Source organism: Impatiens glandulifera, chromosome 1 (genome assembly GCF_907164915.1).
Source record: "Impatiens glandulifera chromosome 1, dImpGla2.1, whole genome shotgun sequence".
NCBI lineage: Eukaryota > Viridiplantae > Streptophyta > Magnoliopsida > Ericales > Balsaminaceae > Impatiens > Impatiens glandulifera.
In genome coordinates, this window is record NC_061862.1 from 97,966,362 (window position 1) to 97,984,662 (window position 18,301).

General features: G+C 35.7%; 2 protein-coding genes across 3 annotated transcripts; both read left to right on the forward strand.

The window, feature by feature from the left end:
- The first annotated feature begins 1,297 nt into the window (after window positions 1–1,297).
- Window positions 1,298–1,848, forward strand: LOC124937802 (UPF0329 protein ECU05_1680/ECU11_0050-like). The gene is made up of 2 exons (XM_047478132.1): window positions 1,298–1,507; window positions 1,648–1,848. Exons 1-2 carry the CDS (start codon window positions 1,298–1,300, stop codon window positions 1,846–1,848), a joined length of 411 nt encoding a protein of 136 aa, XP_047334088.1.
- Window positions 1,849–10,305: 8,457 nt separating this feature from the next.
- On the forward strand, window positions 10,306–14,961 carry LOC124919385 (plastidic glucose transporter 4-like). 2 transcript variants are annotated; one of them, XM_047459617.1, is made up of 15 exons: window positions 10,306–10,490; window positions 10,573–10,628; window positions 10,739–11,025; window positions 11,117–11,234; window positions 11,552–11,619; window positions 11,710–11,842; window positions 11,938–12,037; window positions 12,118–12,230; window positions 12,315–12,408; window positions 12,487–12,643; window positions 13,331–13,477; window positions 13,569–13,642; window positions 14,212–14,300; window positions 14,390–14,504; window positions 14,589–14,961. In XM_047459617.1, exons 3-15 carry the CDS (start codon window positions 10,755–10,757, stop codon window positions 14,769–14,771), a joined length of 1,662 nt encoding a protein of 553 aa, XP_047315573.1. In that variant the 5' UTR covers window positions 10,306–10,490; window positions 10,573–10,628; window positions 10,739–10,754; the 3' UTR covers window positions 14,772–14,961. The 2 variants fall into 2 exon arrangements, with proteins under 2 accessions (XP_047315573.1, XP_047315574.1); XM_047459618.1 differs by having other exon boundaries at window positions 10,573–10,622; window positions 10,737–11,025.
- The last annotated feature ends 3,340 nt before the right edge of the window (window positions 14,962–18,301 follow it).

Genomic DNA, 18,301 nt, shown 5'->3' on the forward strand with positions numbered 1-18,301 from the left:
TTGCATGTTAAATGAATGGTTTAAAATTGTGTGAGATTTGAGATTTATATATAACGTCCCACGCAAAAATAGTTTTTCTAAATGATTTGTGAACATTTTTCCGTGGGTAAGAAAATTACAATTTGCGTGGGTACGCAAAATGCGAGAATGCAATTTGTGTGGATACGCAAATTACTAATTGAATTTGCGTGGGTATGCAAATTGTAGTTTTCACTTTGCGTCCCCAAGCAATTTGCATTTTGCCTTTGTTTACGTCTGACATTGTGTATATGACATTAATCTAACCAACTGTTTTTTTGCAGATGGCACCAACCAAAACCATTATTAATAATTTTACTGGTCGTGTTTCATGAAAATCCACCGGCACCAGCTTGGCAATGATAAAGGAGAGGTTTACTCATCATGATCTTTTGGATATGACTTTGCAGACCCAATTCTAGTATTTATTCAAAGTCCCGACAATATTTTCTCAGGAACCATACTCCATCAGATGCTCATCAGCAAAATCATCTCAAATTCAAAGGAGATAAGGTTCTTGGTCAATTGTGAGGAGGTCTACTAGGGCATGAAGGATTATGCCTTGGTGACAGGCCTCAACTTTGGAAGATTTTCTTTTGTAGAAAACACGGAGGTTGAAGAATGTCCACCCCTTGTCCGCAAATATTTTAAGGATAAAATGGATATTAGAGTGAGAGAGGTTAAAGTAACTTTGGTCGAATGCTCTAATAAGGAGGATTCATGGAAGATGTGGCTCATATTCCTCATTTACCAGTATCTGTTCGCAACTGATTATAGGAGGAAGGTAAGTTTAAAAATCTTTTGCATGGTGGAGGACATAAAGATGTTCCTCCAATTTCCATGGAGAAACGTGTCCTTCATAGCAACCCTGAAGGGTATTGACAAAGATATGAAACACCTCCGGGGGTTATATCTCGCCAAGAAGAAAATCTTGAAGAAGAAAAGCATTTATGATGTCGCTTATACTTTACATGGGTTCGTCTATCCTTCCAAGTGTGGACCTATGAGCTTATGAATACATTTATCCCCAAATTTGCGGAAAGGACACGACAAGATCTTACAATCCCAAGGATATGCTCTATACATCCAACATGAGTTATTCCCTCAAGGAGGTATTCATTGCCCTCCTCCAGAAGTGCAATGTTCTCAGCAAAATTGATGAGTCTAAGGAGGAGAAGAGGAAGTACTCTAGGGAGGACTTTAAAGATATATGCGAGACGACATTTATGATGAATTCTTTGAATTGGATGGGAGGAAGAGAAAGAATGAAGAAGAAGAAATGACTCCCAAACCGTCGGCTAAGAAGAGGAGACTTATTAGTCCCCAGCTCCCCAACCTTGAATTTACCGATGAAACTAGTAAAGACAGCTCTCGGCAAGTCCCTTCTACAACAACTTCTCAATCTAATCAAGACAATTCTACATCTAATGCACCCAATCGAGTGTCTCAAGCCCATACTGATGCCAAACTTGATGAGCTGACAAAGAATGTAAAGGAGATTAAAACTGAAATCGATCTCATCAAGAAGAATCAACATCTTATAATCACATTATTGGGGGAAACAAAGGAACAAAAGAATACTGATTTAATGAAGGAGTTTAAGAGGCTGATACTGCACTTGATATTCAGAAGGAGAAGGAGAAGGAAAAGAAGAGGTATGAGAGGAAGGAGATGAAGAAGATGAAGGAGGATGAGGAGAGGAAGGAGATGAAGAAGAGGAAGGAGGATGAGGAGAGGAAGGAGGATGAGAAGAGGAAGGAGATGAAGAAGAGGAAGGAGGATGAGGAGAGGAAAGAGATGAAGAAGAAGAAGGAGGAGAGGAAGGAGTGACTGATGGAGTTGTCCAAGAGGAGGAAGGCGGCTGAGTTGGCCACTGAGTTTTGTTGAGTTATGGAGCCTATACTTATAATAAATTCTACATTGTTAATTAGAGTTTATTGGGTTTTCTTTTTTTAGTTTTGGGCTTGGGGTTATTTAGGTTTATTACCTGAATGTTTACCCTATAAATATGTGATTATTAAGGGTTTACATTTAGAGATAGAATTCTAGAGAGATAAAGTGTGAGGCAAAAACTATGTATTCCTTCTTCTTCATAGTAAATCTGGTGGTGGCTGAAGTGGATGTAGCTCAATTTGAGTGAACCACTATAAATCTGTGTGTTCTTGTGTTCTTCTTTCTTGTGTTTTTATAAATTGTTTTCAAGTAGGTCGGATTTGGGAGATACAAATCCTAACAACTGGTATCAGAGCAGCTAGGCTAGATCTGAGCATTGGAAACAATGGCAAGTGAGAACAGTATAGGACATGGAATTGGAAGATTTGATGGGACAGATTATGCCTTTTGGAGAATGCAAATTGAAGATTATCTCTATGGAAAGAAGCTTCATGTTCCTTTGAGTGAGAAACCAGAGAAGATGGATGAAGCTGAATGGAAACTCCTTGATAGACAGGTTTTGGGAGTTGTCCGATTGACGCTAGCCAAGACAGTTGCTCACAATGTAGCAAAGGAGAAGACCACCATGGGTCTGATGAAAGCTCTTTCTGATATGTATGAGAAACCATCTGCTAACAACAAGTTACACTTAATGAAAAGACTCTTTTACTTAAGAATGGTTGATGGTACTTCTGTCACTACTCATTTGAATGAATTAAATACAATTGTGAATCAATTGCTATCTGTTGAGATTGATTTTGGGGATGAAGTTAGTGCCCCGATTTTGTTAGCATCTCTACCAAATAGCTGGAACCTATGAGGGCAGCAATTAGTAATTCAGTTGGAAATGCTAAACTGAAATTTGTTGAAGTTAGAGATCGTATTCTTGCTGAAAAGGTTCGTAAAATTGATTCTGGTGAAACATTCAAAGGTTCTGCTCTGAATGTGGAAAACAGGGGAAGAGGTAATGATAGAAATTTCAATCGAGATAAGAGCATATCTATGTCAAGGAGCAGGAGGAGTCAGTCCAAGTCTGGGCGGACATTTGAGTGTTGGAATTGCGATAAACATGGTCATTTAAAGAGGAACTGCAAAGCACCGAAGAAAAATGGTGATGATAAAAATGATGCAGCCAACGTTGTTACATAATCTGTCACTGATGCGTTACTTCTGTTTGTTGATAGCCCGATAGATTCATGGGTTTTGGACTTGGGAGCGTCTTTCCACACCACTGCCCACAAAGAATTAATGGAGAATTATGTGGCTGGAAACTGTGGGAAAGTTTATCTCACAGATAGTGAGCCACTGGATATTGTTGGCATGGGGGACATCAAATTGAAGATGACAAATGGTTCTGTTTGGAAGATTAATAAGGTGAGACACATTCCAGGTTTAATGCGCAATCTGATTTCTGTTACACAACTTGATGAAGAAGGTCACAATTTCAGTTGTGAAAATGGTGCATGGAAGGTGACTAAAGGAGCAATTGTTGTTGCTCGAGGTCACAAAACTGGAACGTTATACACGACTTCAACTTGCAGAGAAACAGTTGCTGCTGTAATTGATGACTCGAAAAATAGTGAGCTATGGCATTGCAGGTTGGGCCATATGAGCAAAAAAGGGATGAAAATTCTTTTGAAGAATGGACAAATTCCAGAACTGAAGTCTGTTGAACATCAGTTATGTGAAAATTGCATTCTTGGAAAACAGAAATGGGTGAGTTTCTTAAAGATTGGGAAGGAGCTCAAGAAAGAAAAACTAGAGCTGGTACACACTGATGTGTGGGGACCTGCACCTGTTTCTTCTATTGGCGGATCATACTACTATGTGACTTTTATAGATGATTCAACAAGAAAAGTATGAGTTTATTTTATGAAGCACAAGTCTGAAGCATTTGTTATTTTCAAGAAGTGGAAGGCTTTGGTTGAAAATGAAACAAATCAGAAAGTTAAGTGCTTGAGATCCGACAACGGAGGTGAATATATCAATTCAGATTTCAAAGAGTATTGTGATGTGAATTGGATTAGTATGGTGAAGACTGTTCCCCGAACGCCTCAAGAGAATGGAGTAGCTGAAAGAATGAATCGAACATTGAACGAGCGTGCTAGAAGCATGAGATTGCATGCAGGGTTGCCTAAAACCTTATGGGAAGAAGCTATTAATACTGCTGCCTATTTGATAAACAGGGGACCCTCTGTTCCTCTTGAATTCAAAATTCCTGAAGAAGATTGGAGCAATAAAAAGTTAAACCTTTCTTATTTGAAAGTGTTTGGTTGTTTATCATATGTTCATATTAATGAATGTGATAGGAGCAAGCTTGATCCAAAGTCTAATAAATGTTTTTTATTGGTTATGGTGATATCGAGTTTGGTTATCGTTTCTGGGATAATCAAAATTGGAAGATCATTCGTAGCAAAAATGTTATCTTCAATGAATAGGTTCTCTACAAAGATTGTGTTGGGAAGACATCAGATGGTGATTCCAAGTTGGAAGAGACTGGTACAGTCGATTTGATAGAATTTTCAGCTAAATATATACCGGTTGTCGAAGAAGAACAATGTGTTGTTGAAGATGAAATCGTTGAGAACGTGGCCCCAGAGGTAAATCAGCAAACACCGATTATACAGTTGAGAAGATCATCAAGGAATCGAAAACCAGTTGAGAGGTGGTCTCCATCTCTAAACTATATCTTGTTGACAGATAGAGGTGAACCTGAATGCTATGAGGAAGCAATACAATCTGATGAATCGGTTAAGTGGGAGTCTGCGATGAAGAATGAGATGGACTCTTTGATGTTGAATCAGACTTGGGAGCTCACTGAGCTACCAAAGGGAAAGAAAGCACTTCACAACAAATGAATCTTCAGGATTAAAGAAGAACATGATAAAACTATGAGGTACAAGGCAAGGTTGGTTGTGAAAGGATTTCAACAGAAAGAAGGTATTGACTACAATGAAATCTTATCTCCAGTAGTTAAATTGATGACAATCAGAACTATTTTGAGTTTGGTTGTGAAAGAAGACCTTCATCTTTAACAAATGGATGTCAAAACTGCTTTTCTTCATGGTGATTTAGATGAAGAGATTTATATGCGACAACCAGAAGGATTTGAAATCAAAGGAAAAGATAAGCTTGTGTGTAAGCTTCAGAAGAGTCTGTATGGTTTGAAACAGGCTCCAAGGCAATGGTACAAGAAGTTCGATAGCTTCATGAAAAATAACAATTTTTTGAGGTGTGAAGCTGATCATTGCTGTTATATCAAGAGGTTTGATAAATCGTACATTATTCTTCTTCTCTACGTTGATGACATGTTGATTGCTGGAGCAAGCTTGTGTGAGATTAACAAGCTCAAGAAAGAGTTGTCTGAAAAGTTTGCAATGAAGGATTTGGGTGCTGCTAAACAAATCCTTGGGATGAGAATTTTCAGGGATGAAGAAGTTCTCAAGCTTTCACAAGAAGAATATGTGAAGAAAGTTCTTAGCAGGTTCAACTTGTATGATGCAAAACCAGTTACTACCCCTTAGCTAGTCACTTCAGACTATCTAAAGATCAGTCGCCTTCAACAGAGGAGGAGAAAAATTACATGGCCACTGTTCCGTATGCCTCTGCCATTGGTTGTATTATTTATGCGATGGTTTGCACAAGACCAGACATAGCACATGCAGTGGGAGTTGTTAGCAGATTCATGAGCAACCCGGGTAGACAACATTGGGAAGCAGTAAAGTGGATACTATGGTACTTAAGAGGAAGTACGGGTCTCGCTTTGTGTTTTCGAAAGTCTAATATGGGTTTAGAAGGATATGTTGATGCTGACAATGGTGGTGATGTTGATAGTAGGAAGAGCACAACAGGGTACATTTATACTCTGGGAGGTACTGCAATCAGTTGGGTATCAAAATTGCAGAAGATTGTTGCTCTTTCTAGTTGTGAGGCAGAGTATGTTGCTGTGACAGAAGCTGCTAAGGAGATAATGTGGTTACAACCCTTTTTATGAGAATTGGGTCAAGACTACGAGGGAAGTGTGTTGCGATGCGACAGTCAGAGTGCCATTTATTTGGCAAAGAATCCTGTTTATCATGGCAGGACGAAGCATATACAGGTTCGTTATCATTTCATCCGGTCAGTTTTAGAAGATGGAGTATTAACTCTTGAGAAGATTCCCGGGAGTGAGAATCCAACTGATATGTTGACGAAAGCTGTGACAAATGAGAAACTGAAGTTGTGTGCAACTTCAGTTGGTCTTCTTCGTTAAGACACCGAATGGAAAGCCACTACCGATCAAGAGATGATGAAGTTAGTCTCCAAGTGGGAGATTGTTGAGTTATGGAGCCTACACTTATAATAAATTCTACATTGTTAATTAGAGTTTATTGGGTTTTCTTTTTTTGGTTTTGGGCTTGGGGTTATTTAGGTTTATTACCTGAATGTTTACCCTATAAATATGTGATTATTAAGGGTTTACATTTAGAGATAGAATTCTAGAGAGATAAAGTGTGAGGCAAAAACTTTGTATTCCTTCTTCTTCATAGTAAATCTGGTGGTGGCTGAAGTGGATGTAGCTCAATTTGAGTGAACCACTATAAATCTGTGTGTTCTTGTGTTCTTCTTTCTTGTGTTTTTACAAATTATTTTCAAGTAGGTCGGATTTGGGAGATACAAATCCTAACAAGTTTTCCAAGAAGAAGAAGTTGGCCAAGAAGAGGAAGGCGAATGCGGAGATGGCCAAGAAGGTAGATTTGCGCCCCATGCACCATGCCCAAGCCCCACGTTAAATGTATATTAATCTAATTTTTTTATTATACAGGACGAGGAGGAGGAGAAGGAGGAGGAAGAGGAAGAGGAGGAGAAGAGTGTAGATTTATGCCCCACGCACGACGCCCCTAAGCCACATGTTAAATGTATATTAATCTAATTTTTTGATTATGTAGGAGGAGGATGAGGAGGAGGAGATGACCAAGAAGGTTGATTTGCGCCTCACGCAAATTCAATTTTACCTCCCACGTAAATTGCATTTTGATGGCCAAGAGAAGAAGAATGGGGAGGAGGAGGAGGAGAAGACTGAGGAGAATAAGGAGAAGACTGGGGAGAATGAGGAGAAGAAGGAGGAGGATGAGAAGAATGAGGAGAAGACTAAGGAGAAGAAGAAGGAGGAGGAGAAGACTGAGGAGAAGAAGGAGGAGGAGGAGAAGAATGAGGAGAAGACTAAGGAGAATGTGAAGGTTCTAGAGAATGTGACAAAGGTTGTCTTACAGTTGATGGTGCAGGAATCACTGTTGAGCATGTTGCCTTGTTATTATCTCGAACGCCACATGAGTTGCACCGTCTTCGTTCCTTACGAGGCTCACTTTGTGATGACCTACGCTTTGTTGTTGTCCGACCTTTCTTAACCTTGACAGGGGTTTTAGGAAAACTCGTTCTTGATATTTTCTGGAATATCCTAAGAACCTTCATTGAAAACTGGATAACATGTCTCTGCATATGCCATGCACCACGCTTCAGTTGTGTAAAACCTGAAAAATGATATTTAAGTCATATAAAATCAATCTTAGAAATAAACATGCAATCATTCTCTAACCTTGAGCATTACTCATAGGGAACAGATTTCCGGGAACGGGTAGCAGCTAGGGGATGTGTACAAGGAAGACCAGATATATCAAATACCTTACAAGTAAAAGTTCGAGTTTGGAAGTCAACTTGAAAACCATGTTCACCGTCATTCACATGAAACTCGAATCTGTTAAGCGGATTAATTTTGTAGAATCTGGCCTTCTCGGCTTGTTCACGTAAAAACTTTTCATAATATGGAGATAAACGTTCTGTGTGGTTGAAAGTTTTTACTCTTCTATTATGAAACCAATCTTGTAGTGTGAATCTTAAATACTCAACTAATGTTGTTATGGGATGTTTCCTAGCATTCTTGCTATGACTATTAAAGCTCTCAGCGTAATTGCTTGTCATTTGACTATATCGCGAACTAGTGAAAAAGGCACGACTCTATCTCTCCATAACTATTTGTTCTAGATAGACAACAATCTAAGGGTCTTTAGCCTTGATTTTGTCAAATGCTGATAGAACTGTGTATGCGCGTGAAGCCATATCAAACTCAACGTGGTAGTTATCGGTTTTAAATTTAGTCATAATATTCATTTTGATGTGGTATGTGCATGCACCATGATGTGCTTTTGGAAAAACTGCGGATAATGCATTGACAATACTTGTATGTCTATCAGATACGAATATGAGATCCGAGACTACTCCAATTGTCACTCTTAGTTATTGCATGAAATATGTCCAAGAGTTATTATTCTCCGAAACGACGACGCCACAAGCAACGGGATAGAGTTGTTCATTCGCATTCAATGTAATCGCAACCAATAGTTGACCTCCAACCTTGTGCTTAAGAAAAGTGGTATCGACGCACAATACAGGACGACAACAGTATCTGAAACCCCTAATTGAGATGCCTAGGGACATGAACATATACCTGAAGTGGCAATGCTCATCCGTCTGGATGTCAGTTATAGTACCTGGGTTATTCTTCGCAAACATGAACAAGTATGATGACAATTTTCCATAGGATTCCTCCATAGTTCCTCACACCGCCATTAAGGTCTTTTCCTTAGAACTCCAAGCCTTATTATAGGTCAACTTAAACTCATAGTTTGTCTGCATGTCTTCCATTATTTTCTTAGGCATGTGGTAATGGTGATGGTCCATGTACTTATGTTTGATGCACTCCCCAATTACCCATGATGGTGTTTGCCTCACATTCTTTTGCCTCGTCAAAATTGAGCATGCATGTTTTTTACTAATTTTCAAATCTCAAACATCTCCTAGAATTTTCCTTTCACAGCACGCAATCTTCACTTCCAGTTCTCATTCACACATTTCACAAACCAAAGATCTTTTGTTGACTTATCCACTTTAAATTCAAAATGATTATCCATCGAATGTCTATGCACCCTTAATTGAAGTTCTTTTTTACCTAAAAAAATGTACCCACTTCCAATCCACTTTCTAGGGTTAATTGAGCATGTGTTTCAACCTCTATTGGTTTAAATGAATCAAGCCACTCAATATGGCTGAATGTTTTCCTGATATGGGAAGTGATGGGTTGCCGGAGTGCAAAAGAAGAAGGGGTATTAGCAACCAATTCACTCGGACGCAAACATGAGACTTGTTATCCTTCATCTGCATGGTGAATGACATTTTGACTTTGTAAGACATCATGCTCAAATATAGAGAATTCATGAACCTCCTCTCTAAGTATTTTAGTTTCATGAGTTGGGTGTGAAGGTAGTGACTTCTCTAGACACACAAAAAAGTGCGAAGTTGGTGGGGTGAAGTCAAAATTTCTTTTACATAGAACATCACATCTCTATCATATCGGATAACAGCAGGAGAAGCAATTTTCAAAACCAAATTATACTTGACTTTGAACACTAAATCATATCTCAATTTGTCCACACAAATAACATTATAGACAATGTCAATTAATTCGTCATATGTAGTATTTAGGGATAGAGTCACACTTGCGCATAAACTTGAGACAAAAGAATTAACACCATCATCATCTTTCCACTCTCCATCATAGAGGACAAAATAGGTAACAAATAAACTGGGATATGCAATTGATACAAATTGAAATGTTAGTGCAGTAAACAAAACCATATTATCGTGGTGTGGTGCGTGGGACGCAAACGCATTTTGAATGGAGCGTGGGACGCAAACGCAAATTGTGTGGAGCGTGTGACACAAACGCAAATTGCGTGGTGCGTGGGACGCAAATGCAAATTGCGTGGGGCGCAATTTGTGTGGCGTGCATTTTCACACAGCATTGCAAACATACCAAACATATTTCATATTTTATTTCAGCTATTGTGTGTTCAGCTAAATGAAAATGAAAGAAATTAACATACTCATTTTGATGACGATGATGCTGGTCGGTCGGGTCTACAGTTGCATGCGTCCGTGGTTTGGCGATGCTGCTGGAGTTGGGGAACCTGTTTTCGTCCTCCGGCGTTGCTTGGATAGTTGGGGGAGGCTTCGTTGCCAGATGAGAAGAGAGAAATGAGAGAAAAAAAATGAGAGCGAAAAGAGAAGAAAAATGGGGGAAAAAATTAGTAAAGATAAAATGATTATAATTTATAAAAAAAATGTTATATTTACAAATAAATATTATTATGAATGATTCTCTTTTTAGAAGAGGGTCATTGATCCAATTTCCCATCATACTGTTTCTTGTTTCTGACAAATGGAAGCAGAGTCACGCATTACTCACGTGGGAGCGACCACTCCAAAGATAACCGAAATCTAATCCGAAATCCAACAATGACACGATGATCTGATCAACAAACACACACTCTCTCTCTATCTCTATCACTATCTACTCTCTCTCTACTCCTCCGCAAGAATCGAATTTGGAGAGATCAATACTCTCATTATTATCTATCACACCATTGCCAGCTTCTTCTTCTCCTTCTTCTAGAAATCAAACGTTACATTGATTTCTCCACCAACTTTTGTTAGAAAGCGATTAAGTGATCAAACTATCTTTCACCCATCTCTTCTCTTTCCTTATCTATCCTTTCGACAAACCCTTTCTAACCCACTACTCAACAGGGGACCTCTCTGGAGAGCGACCACAATACCATCAAAGAAGAACAAAAAAAAAGAAGGTCTTGATCTTCAATTCGATTTCTTTATTAAAGTATAATAAATAAGTTTACTGCATTCTAACTTTTTGGGTGTTATAAAGTAAATTAAAAAGTCTTCGATTACACGATAGGTCAAATCCAAGCAAAATGCAAGCGACGGGTCTTACAGTGAGAGGAGGAACTGTAGGTTTCGATATCCGGAGACACAGGAAGGTTTCGTCTGGTTTTGATCAATTCAGAAAGTGCAGAGTAGATCAGAGGAATATTCGTATGACTGATAGATCTTCTTCTTGCTTTGGTTTGCGTTCGTGGGGGACGGGGGCTATGGAAGCTGAGCTTACATCCCACAATAGAATTGGAATTGATGGAGTGTTTAGAACATCTGCCAAACCCAGATTCGTTAGGGTTCAAGCATATGGTTAGATTTCATCAATTTTGTTTGTTTGTTTGTTGAGACTTTGTATGAAATTTGGTGACAAGTAGTTTGTTTGTTTGTTTGTTTTATGTAGATGAAGATATTGAAGATCCTGTTCCTTCCAAAGTTGATCAAGTGAAGTCAACTGGTACTGTGTTTCCTTATGTTGGTGTTGCCTGCTTGGGTGCCATTTTGTTTGGATATCATCTTGGGTATGTTCTTTGTTATCATCTTGATAATGCTAGAACCATTCTCCATTTGGGTTATTATGCCAAATTCTATTGATTTTGTTTATACCATACAAATTATCATCTTGTGGGTTATTTGAAATGAGAGGAGATGAAATCAAGAAAAGAACATTTCAGTAAAACATGTAAAAATGAATGATTCCCTTTTCCAAATAACCCCACGTCAAACAAGCTCAAGGTTAGCACAGTCCATATATGGATCTGGATCGAACTGTAGTCATTCATGTTCCATTCCAACCTCAATCATAAATTAGCTAATGATTTATTACTATATGGTGTAGGGTGGTGAATGGTGCTCTTGAATATCTTGCTAAGGATCTTGGTATTGCCCAAAACACAGTCCTGCAAGGTATAAGTCTTGAATAGAATGGATTTTGTCATTCGTCAGCACCAAATTTGTCGCTTTTTTTAGCTATTGTATTTTCCCTGTTTTGAATAGGATGGATTGTCAGTTCTCTTCTTGCTGGTGCCACTGTGGGTTCATTTACTGGAGGAGCATTGGCTGATAAGTTTGGAAGAACAAAAACTTTCCAACTTGATGCTATTCCACTTGCAATTGGAGCATTTCTTTGGTTAGTTTCTTTTCAATTTGTGCTGATGAGATTGTTCATAATGTGTCAAACTACTTATTACTATGTTTGGATTTGAAAAAAAAAATATTTTCCAGCACAACCGCGCAGAGTGTGCAAGTGATGATAATTGGCAGATTACTCGCTGGAATTGGAATAGGAATTTCATCTGCAATAGTTCCTCTTTACATATCTGAGGTAATCTTTTAATTTGTTTATGGATGCTTTATTGCAATTTTGAATGGCTAAAATCATTTGATGCTTTCTGAAATGACTAGATCTCTCCTACTGAAATTCGCGGTACCCTCGGTTCTGTCAATCAACTTTTTATCTGTATCGGAATTCTTGCAGCTTTAGTCGCTGGTTTACCCTTAGCGGGAAATCCCATTTGGTAATAATTTTCCTTCCAATTCAAATTTCTAATGAATTTTTCTCTGGTCATGAATTTTAATCTTTATCGAGCTGTATATATAAGGTGGAGGACGATGTTTGGAATTGCGATAATTCCTTCTGTGTTATTGGCTCTAGGAATGGCGTTTTCGCCTGAAAGCCCGAGGTGGCTTTATCAGGTTTTTTTTTCTGCGATTACTTTTAAACAAATTCTATTTTTCTTTGGAAGTTTATAAAGTATTCATTTGTTTCTGCAGCAAGGTAAAATCACTGAAGCTGAAGTATCAATTAGAAAATTGTATGGGAAAGAAAGGGTTAATGAGGTTATGCGCGATTTGAATGCTTCTAGTCAAGGGTCGTCCTCAGAGCCGGAAGCTAGTTGGTTTGATCTCTTTAGTAGTCGTTATTCGAAAGGTAAAATCTCATGACTACATATGTAACATATCGTTGCTAGTTTCAAACTCCCTGAATGTTAATGATCAAGATTTGCATCATTTGGCATCAAACAACATTTCATCTAGAAACTGTCAATAATTTTAGTTACAAATCCAAATACACCCAAAATCACGACTCCTGATGGCGCTCCAACCGTTCAATTACCATAAATCTCATATGCCTTTCTTTAAAGCGTATATGGATACTCCCCGTTTACAAAACCACCTGAAATAATGGGCCCATTTGAAAATACTTCCGGGTGTAGATGTTTCAATAATTTTTTGAATAACTAAGTTCAATTTCCAAGCGGATCTCAAAGATACTTAGACCTTATTCGGATTCGGGTTATGAAAAAGTTGGTTATTTGGACAAAAAGAAGTGTATTAATATATAATGATTTTTTTCTTTTTCAAAAAGAAATAGAGGGTATTTTGGTTGATAATTGAAATGATGTGATCGACGAAAGCATTGATGAATAGATGGTGATTCAAAATTTGAACAAGGCCTTAGATTGAAAAACATGTTTCCAAATAAATTCATTAACAATTTCTCATCCGGTTAAGACACATTTCCAGTAAGTGCTTAAAATGAATCTTGTCCAATCATTAAACACACATTTCTTCTTATTGTAAAATTTCGATCGATAAAGTCTTATGTTTGCTGCAGTCGTGAGTGTTGGAGCTGCACTTTTCTTGTTCCAACAACTGGCTGGGATAAACGCTGTTGTATATTATTCAACATCTGTGTTTCGTAGCGTTGGAATTGCGTCTGATGTTGCCGCCAGTGCTCTTGTTGGGGCATCTAATGTTTTCGGTACGTTGTTGACAAAGCCTTTTCAAACCAAACGAAACTCGTTTCGTGAGGGTTTCATACAGTTTGAAGCTTGTAATATTTTCTTTTGCAGGAACAACAATAGCTTCGTCTTTGATGGATAAGAAAGGAAGGAAGAGTCTTTTGATTACAAGCTTTGCTGGAATGGTATGTTTATTCCTCAATTTAAGACGTAATTTTAGAGTAAACCCATAAATAATCCCTTAATTTATTGGTTCATTTTGAAATCTGTCGATAAACTGTTATTTATTATACAATCACTTAAACTATGAATCTTTCTTAGTTACATAGTACAATATTTTACCTACTAAACCTTTTTGTTTTTGATTGTGTCAGCTCTTACTAGGAAAATGGTTTTTTCTTCTTTTTTTCTTTAAAAGAAGAAAAAAATGGTTTTACATAGTGCTCACCAAACAAAAAATGAAATGGTGTTAGTCAGTTAAAATGGTTCTATGTGACTGAGAGTTTGTCGCTTAAAAACGATCCATATAAAAACAGCTTCATAGTTTAAGAGCGGATTACAGAATTGACGAATGCTTCTATGGCTTATATATGGATTCCGTTTTTATTAGAAAACAATTAAGAAAGATTCGATTCCCACTAAGAACGCCCAAAGTTGAAGTGGGGCCATGATCGAGGGGTCGTGCTAGCTTCCTAAAATAAATAAATAAATAAAATTAAGAAATGCTTAAACCTTTAATAATATATTTTTTCAGGCTGCTTCAATGCTTCTGCTTTCATTGTCACTAACTTGGAAGGTCTTGGCACCTTATTCTGGCACACTTGCTGTTCTTGGAACTGTCTTGTAAGAACATAATACAAATATTTTTTCCATTACACCTATTTGTTTTTTAGTATACGACTAAAACGTTCAGTTCTGTTTGTGTTTAACAGATATGTGTTATCGTTTTCACTTGGTGCTGGTCCAGTGCCTGCTCTTCTTCTTCCAGAGATATTTGCTTCGAGAATTAGGGCGAAAGCTGTCGCATTGTCGTTGGGCATGCATTGGGTAAGTTGTTTGATTCTTAAAGTGTATGTATAAAACATTTGAAGTTACCATATTTTAAAATTCGGGTTTTCGTGGATTCTACAGATATCGAACTTTGTTATTGGATTGTATTTCCTGAGCGTGGTGAATAAGTTTGGTATTAGCTCTGTGTATTTGGGATTCTCGGGTGTTTGTGTTCTAGCTGTGTTGTACATATCGGGTAATGTTGTTGAAACAAAGGGGCGGTCATTGGAGGAGATCGAGCGAGCTCTCAGCCCCGCAAGTTGATGTTAATAAGTGAGCATTGTCCTTCTATCCGTTTTTTGTTTGTTTTTTTCTTTTTCGGATAGACATTTTATTGTTGAATGTATTAGGGAATAGGAGGATTGAGACAGGTTTTGAAGATGAACTGGCTGCTATTTAATTTTTGTTTGAATAAATCTGGTTTTTTGGCAAGTTGGAGAAACTTGTTAGATAATGCTCGGATAATATTTATCCTTAAACGAATTAGGTCAGTATTCTTTAACTCATTCGATATGGATCTAAGATCCATCTATTATATGGTAGCTTTTACTTAGTAGTGGGGGCTTTTCTGTTGTTTCCAATATGAATGTATAATTGGTTTATTTGAATGATCCATCTTTACTGCTTTAAAAACACCCATCTTTCCAATGTTGGAACTCTAACAAGTACCATCTTTTGATATGCATGAAGCTTGAGATTCAATTCCTTGTAGTGATATTTGAAGATGAGTTTTATTTTTATTTTGGTGACCCATGTTTTTTCTATGCAAAAGTTAGCATAATCTCTCATAACACTTTGAATCTTTGGCTGAAATTCTTCCAAGATCCAGAAGTGATTAATAACTTGAATGTAGAGAGATTCATCATATTTGTTAGGAATCGTAGGCATCTAAGTTGTAAGTTAAAGCTCTTTGTAGCTCAAGTGACATTTGTTCTATCAATGAAATTGGACTATAAAAAAAACATATATGATTATTGACATGCATGTAAATGATAGAAAACCTATACACTTGGTCAGATCTGGACTGTGAAGGGAAGGGTTGTGCTAGCCAATTTTGAGAATAAATTAGGGTTGAAAAGTCTTGAGTATTTTGAAAATTCTTACAAAAAATTAAACATATTAAGGTTTCTCATTATGAGATAAGTTGATAATAGATCTTACCTAAGAAATCATAAATCTAAGGTGTGATTTTCACATGGAGTCGTGACGGTGACTCGTTTAGCTCGGTTCGAGTTTTTATATTTAAGCTTTGCTTGAATGTATTTAATTGGTCTCAGTTTGTTTAGAAGAGCTATAAGCTTAGAGGATGTTTTCCCGTTAGGTGAGTCAAAATTTTAACTTGTTTCGTTTAAATTTTCAAACTTTTAAACGAGTTTCAACTCGTTAAAACTAACAAACAAGTTCAAGTGAGTTTTTTACCGAGTCAAAATTTGAATAGTTCCCAAGCAGCTACGTTCATCTCTAGGCCCAAGTTCAACATGAGCATGCTCAAGCTCATCCTTACATATTCATTAGTTATAAACTACTTTCTACTGCTTTAATTCAAATTTTCATTCATTATCATCCTTACATATTCATTAGTTAATAAACTTTGGTTCGCAAATAATAATAATAATAAAATTGAACCAAAACAAAATGGTGAAGAGCAAAGTTTTATTATCCAATATGCAATAATTCTTTCTCAAATCAAAATGATCCAAAAAATAAATGAAACCATTTCTTATTAATCACAATAACTTTAGTTGGACTAAAATTTGGTGAATTGTTTGTAATTGTGGGATCTTAAATATAAAATAAATAAATTGAGTAACATGTTTTTTTTTATGAATTTTAATTACAATGTAGTAATTTTTGTAATAAATAAATAAAAGTGGGAAGAACCAAATAGTCAAACAGCCACGCAATTACTTTGAAAAAAGTTTGTATTAGCGTCGAATGCACGTATGCCATCAAATAAATTATGCATCTATCTTACACATTTATTTTATACTTGTACCATTAATTATTTATAATAAAAGTAATAATAGTTAATTTTAAATTAGACAAGAATGCTCTTGTTTCATCTTTCAATGCAAAAAAAGCAAAGTAGCTCTAACTTCAAAGGAGAATTTATTTTTCAAAATTTGAGGGCATAATAATGGCTTATGCCTAGTTTGATTAAAAAAAAATACATTGCTAACCATTGAAGTCATAAATAATTAGAGTTTGATTTGATGTAAAAACTACTTGTCATATCTTATTATTTTTTTTATATATTCTAACATCAAACAAGGTCTACCTAATAAGATAGGACATTTAAGTTGAAGTCAAACTAAACCTTGGTATGATTTCATTTTAAAAACAATGGAGACCGTTTTGGTTGTTTAACTGTCACATATTTTAGAAATCAAACTAGAAGAATGATTTTTTAGGAAAATAATTATGGGGATATGGGTTTTTATTTAATAAATGGAAGCATGGGCGGAAAGAAATTATGACCCTCCAAATTTGTGCCTAACGGATTTTGACTTACACATGACACTAGTAATCATTTACAAAAAGCCTATTTTTCTCTTTTATTTCAAAATTTGAGAACAAATAAACAATACTTTTTAAGTGGTTATTTGAATTTGAGTTTAAATCATAATTATAATATATATAAATTTAAAATTTGTTAATTGGAATTAGGCTAGTTAGGGTGGTGATCTCAGATCACATTGGATCAGTTTTTTTAATAAATTTAAATCACTTTAATATGTTCATTCTATTTTATCAAGACAGTTTGTTAAATTTTATTTTGATATATAATCTTATACATTCAATCATTTATATTTCACATGTTTGTAAAATAATTGTAATACAATTAATCAAATAAAATTATTATAAAACATAATAATAATACTAATTTTAAACAATTTTTTTATTAAACAAAATTATAGAAATGAAATTAGTATATCTAACCTTATAGATTAATATATTTTGATTGTGAATTAGATTGGTTCAGTTACTTGAATAAACCATGTATCCGACCACACTATAATAAGTTTATTTTTATCAAAAATATATATTCCACTAATCATATATTTTTCGATTTAAATTTGTCGATACAAGGATGAATCTATTCATAAGGTTACATGGGTTATAGTCCGGGTGACCCAAATTTTTATTGTATATATATAACTAAGTGATCCAGTCAAATTTGATGGTTTAATATTATTATCATTGTATTCCGGATAAATTTTTAATTTTTTTTTTAATATAGGTAGATTTCAAATCCTAACTCTACCTTGGAATGGATAATGGATATAACATAGGTTCACCACTAAGCCTAATTACCTCCACTTAACCACTTAACTAATGTGCAAGATTATAATTTTTAATCATTTAGTTTTTTTTAACATAATATTGGTTTTGAAAATGATAAATTTACTCTTATCAAACATATGTATTAAAATTAAAATTGAATTTATGGAATATCTATAATTATTTTCACAATAAGAAAAAAGTTGTTAAAAAAGAATTAATAGATATATTATTTTTTGCACAAATTTAGTCAAACAATTCAATGGAAATAAATATATTATGATTATTATTTTATACTCCATGTAATAATAAATATTATGCAAAGTGAGATGAAAATTAACTTAATTTGGAAATTAATTCAAATTATAAGGTAAAATCTATTTGATAAAACAATTTTTTTGTTCAGTGAGTTATTACTATAAACCTTTATTATAAGATTTTAGGATTAAGATGAGAAAATTTTGAAAATAATATATATATATTTAGAAATAATAAATACACATGTTCGGTAT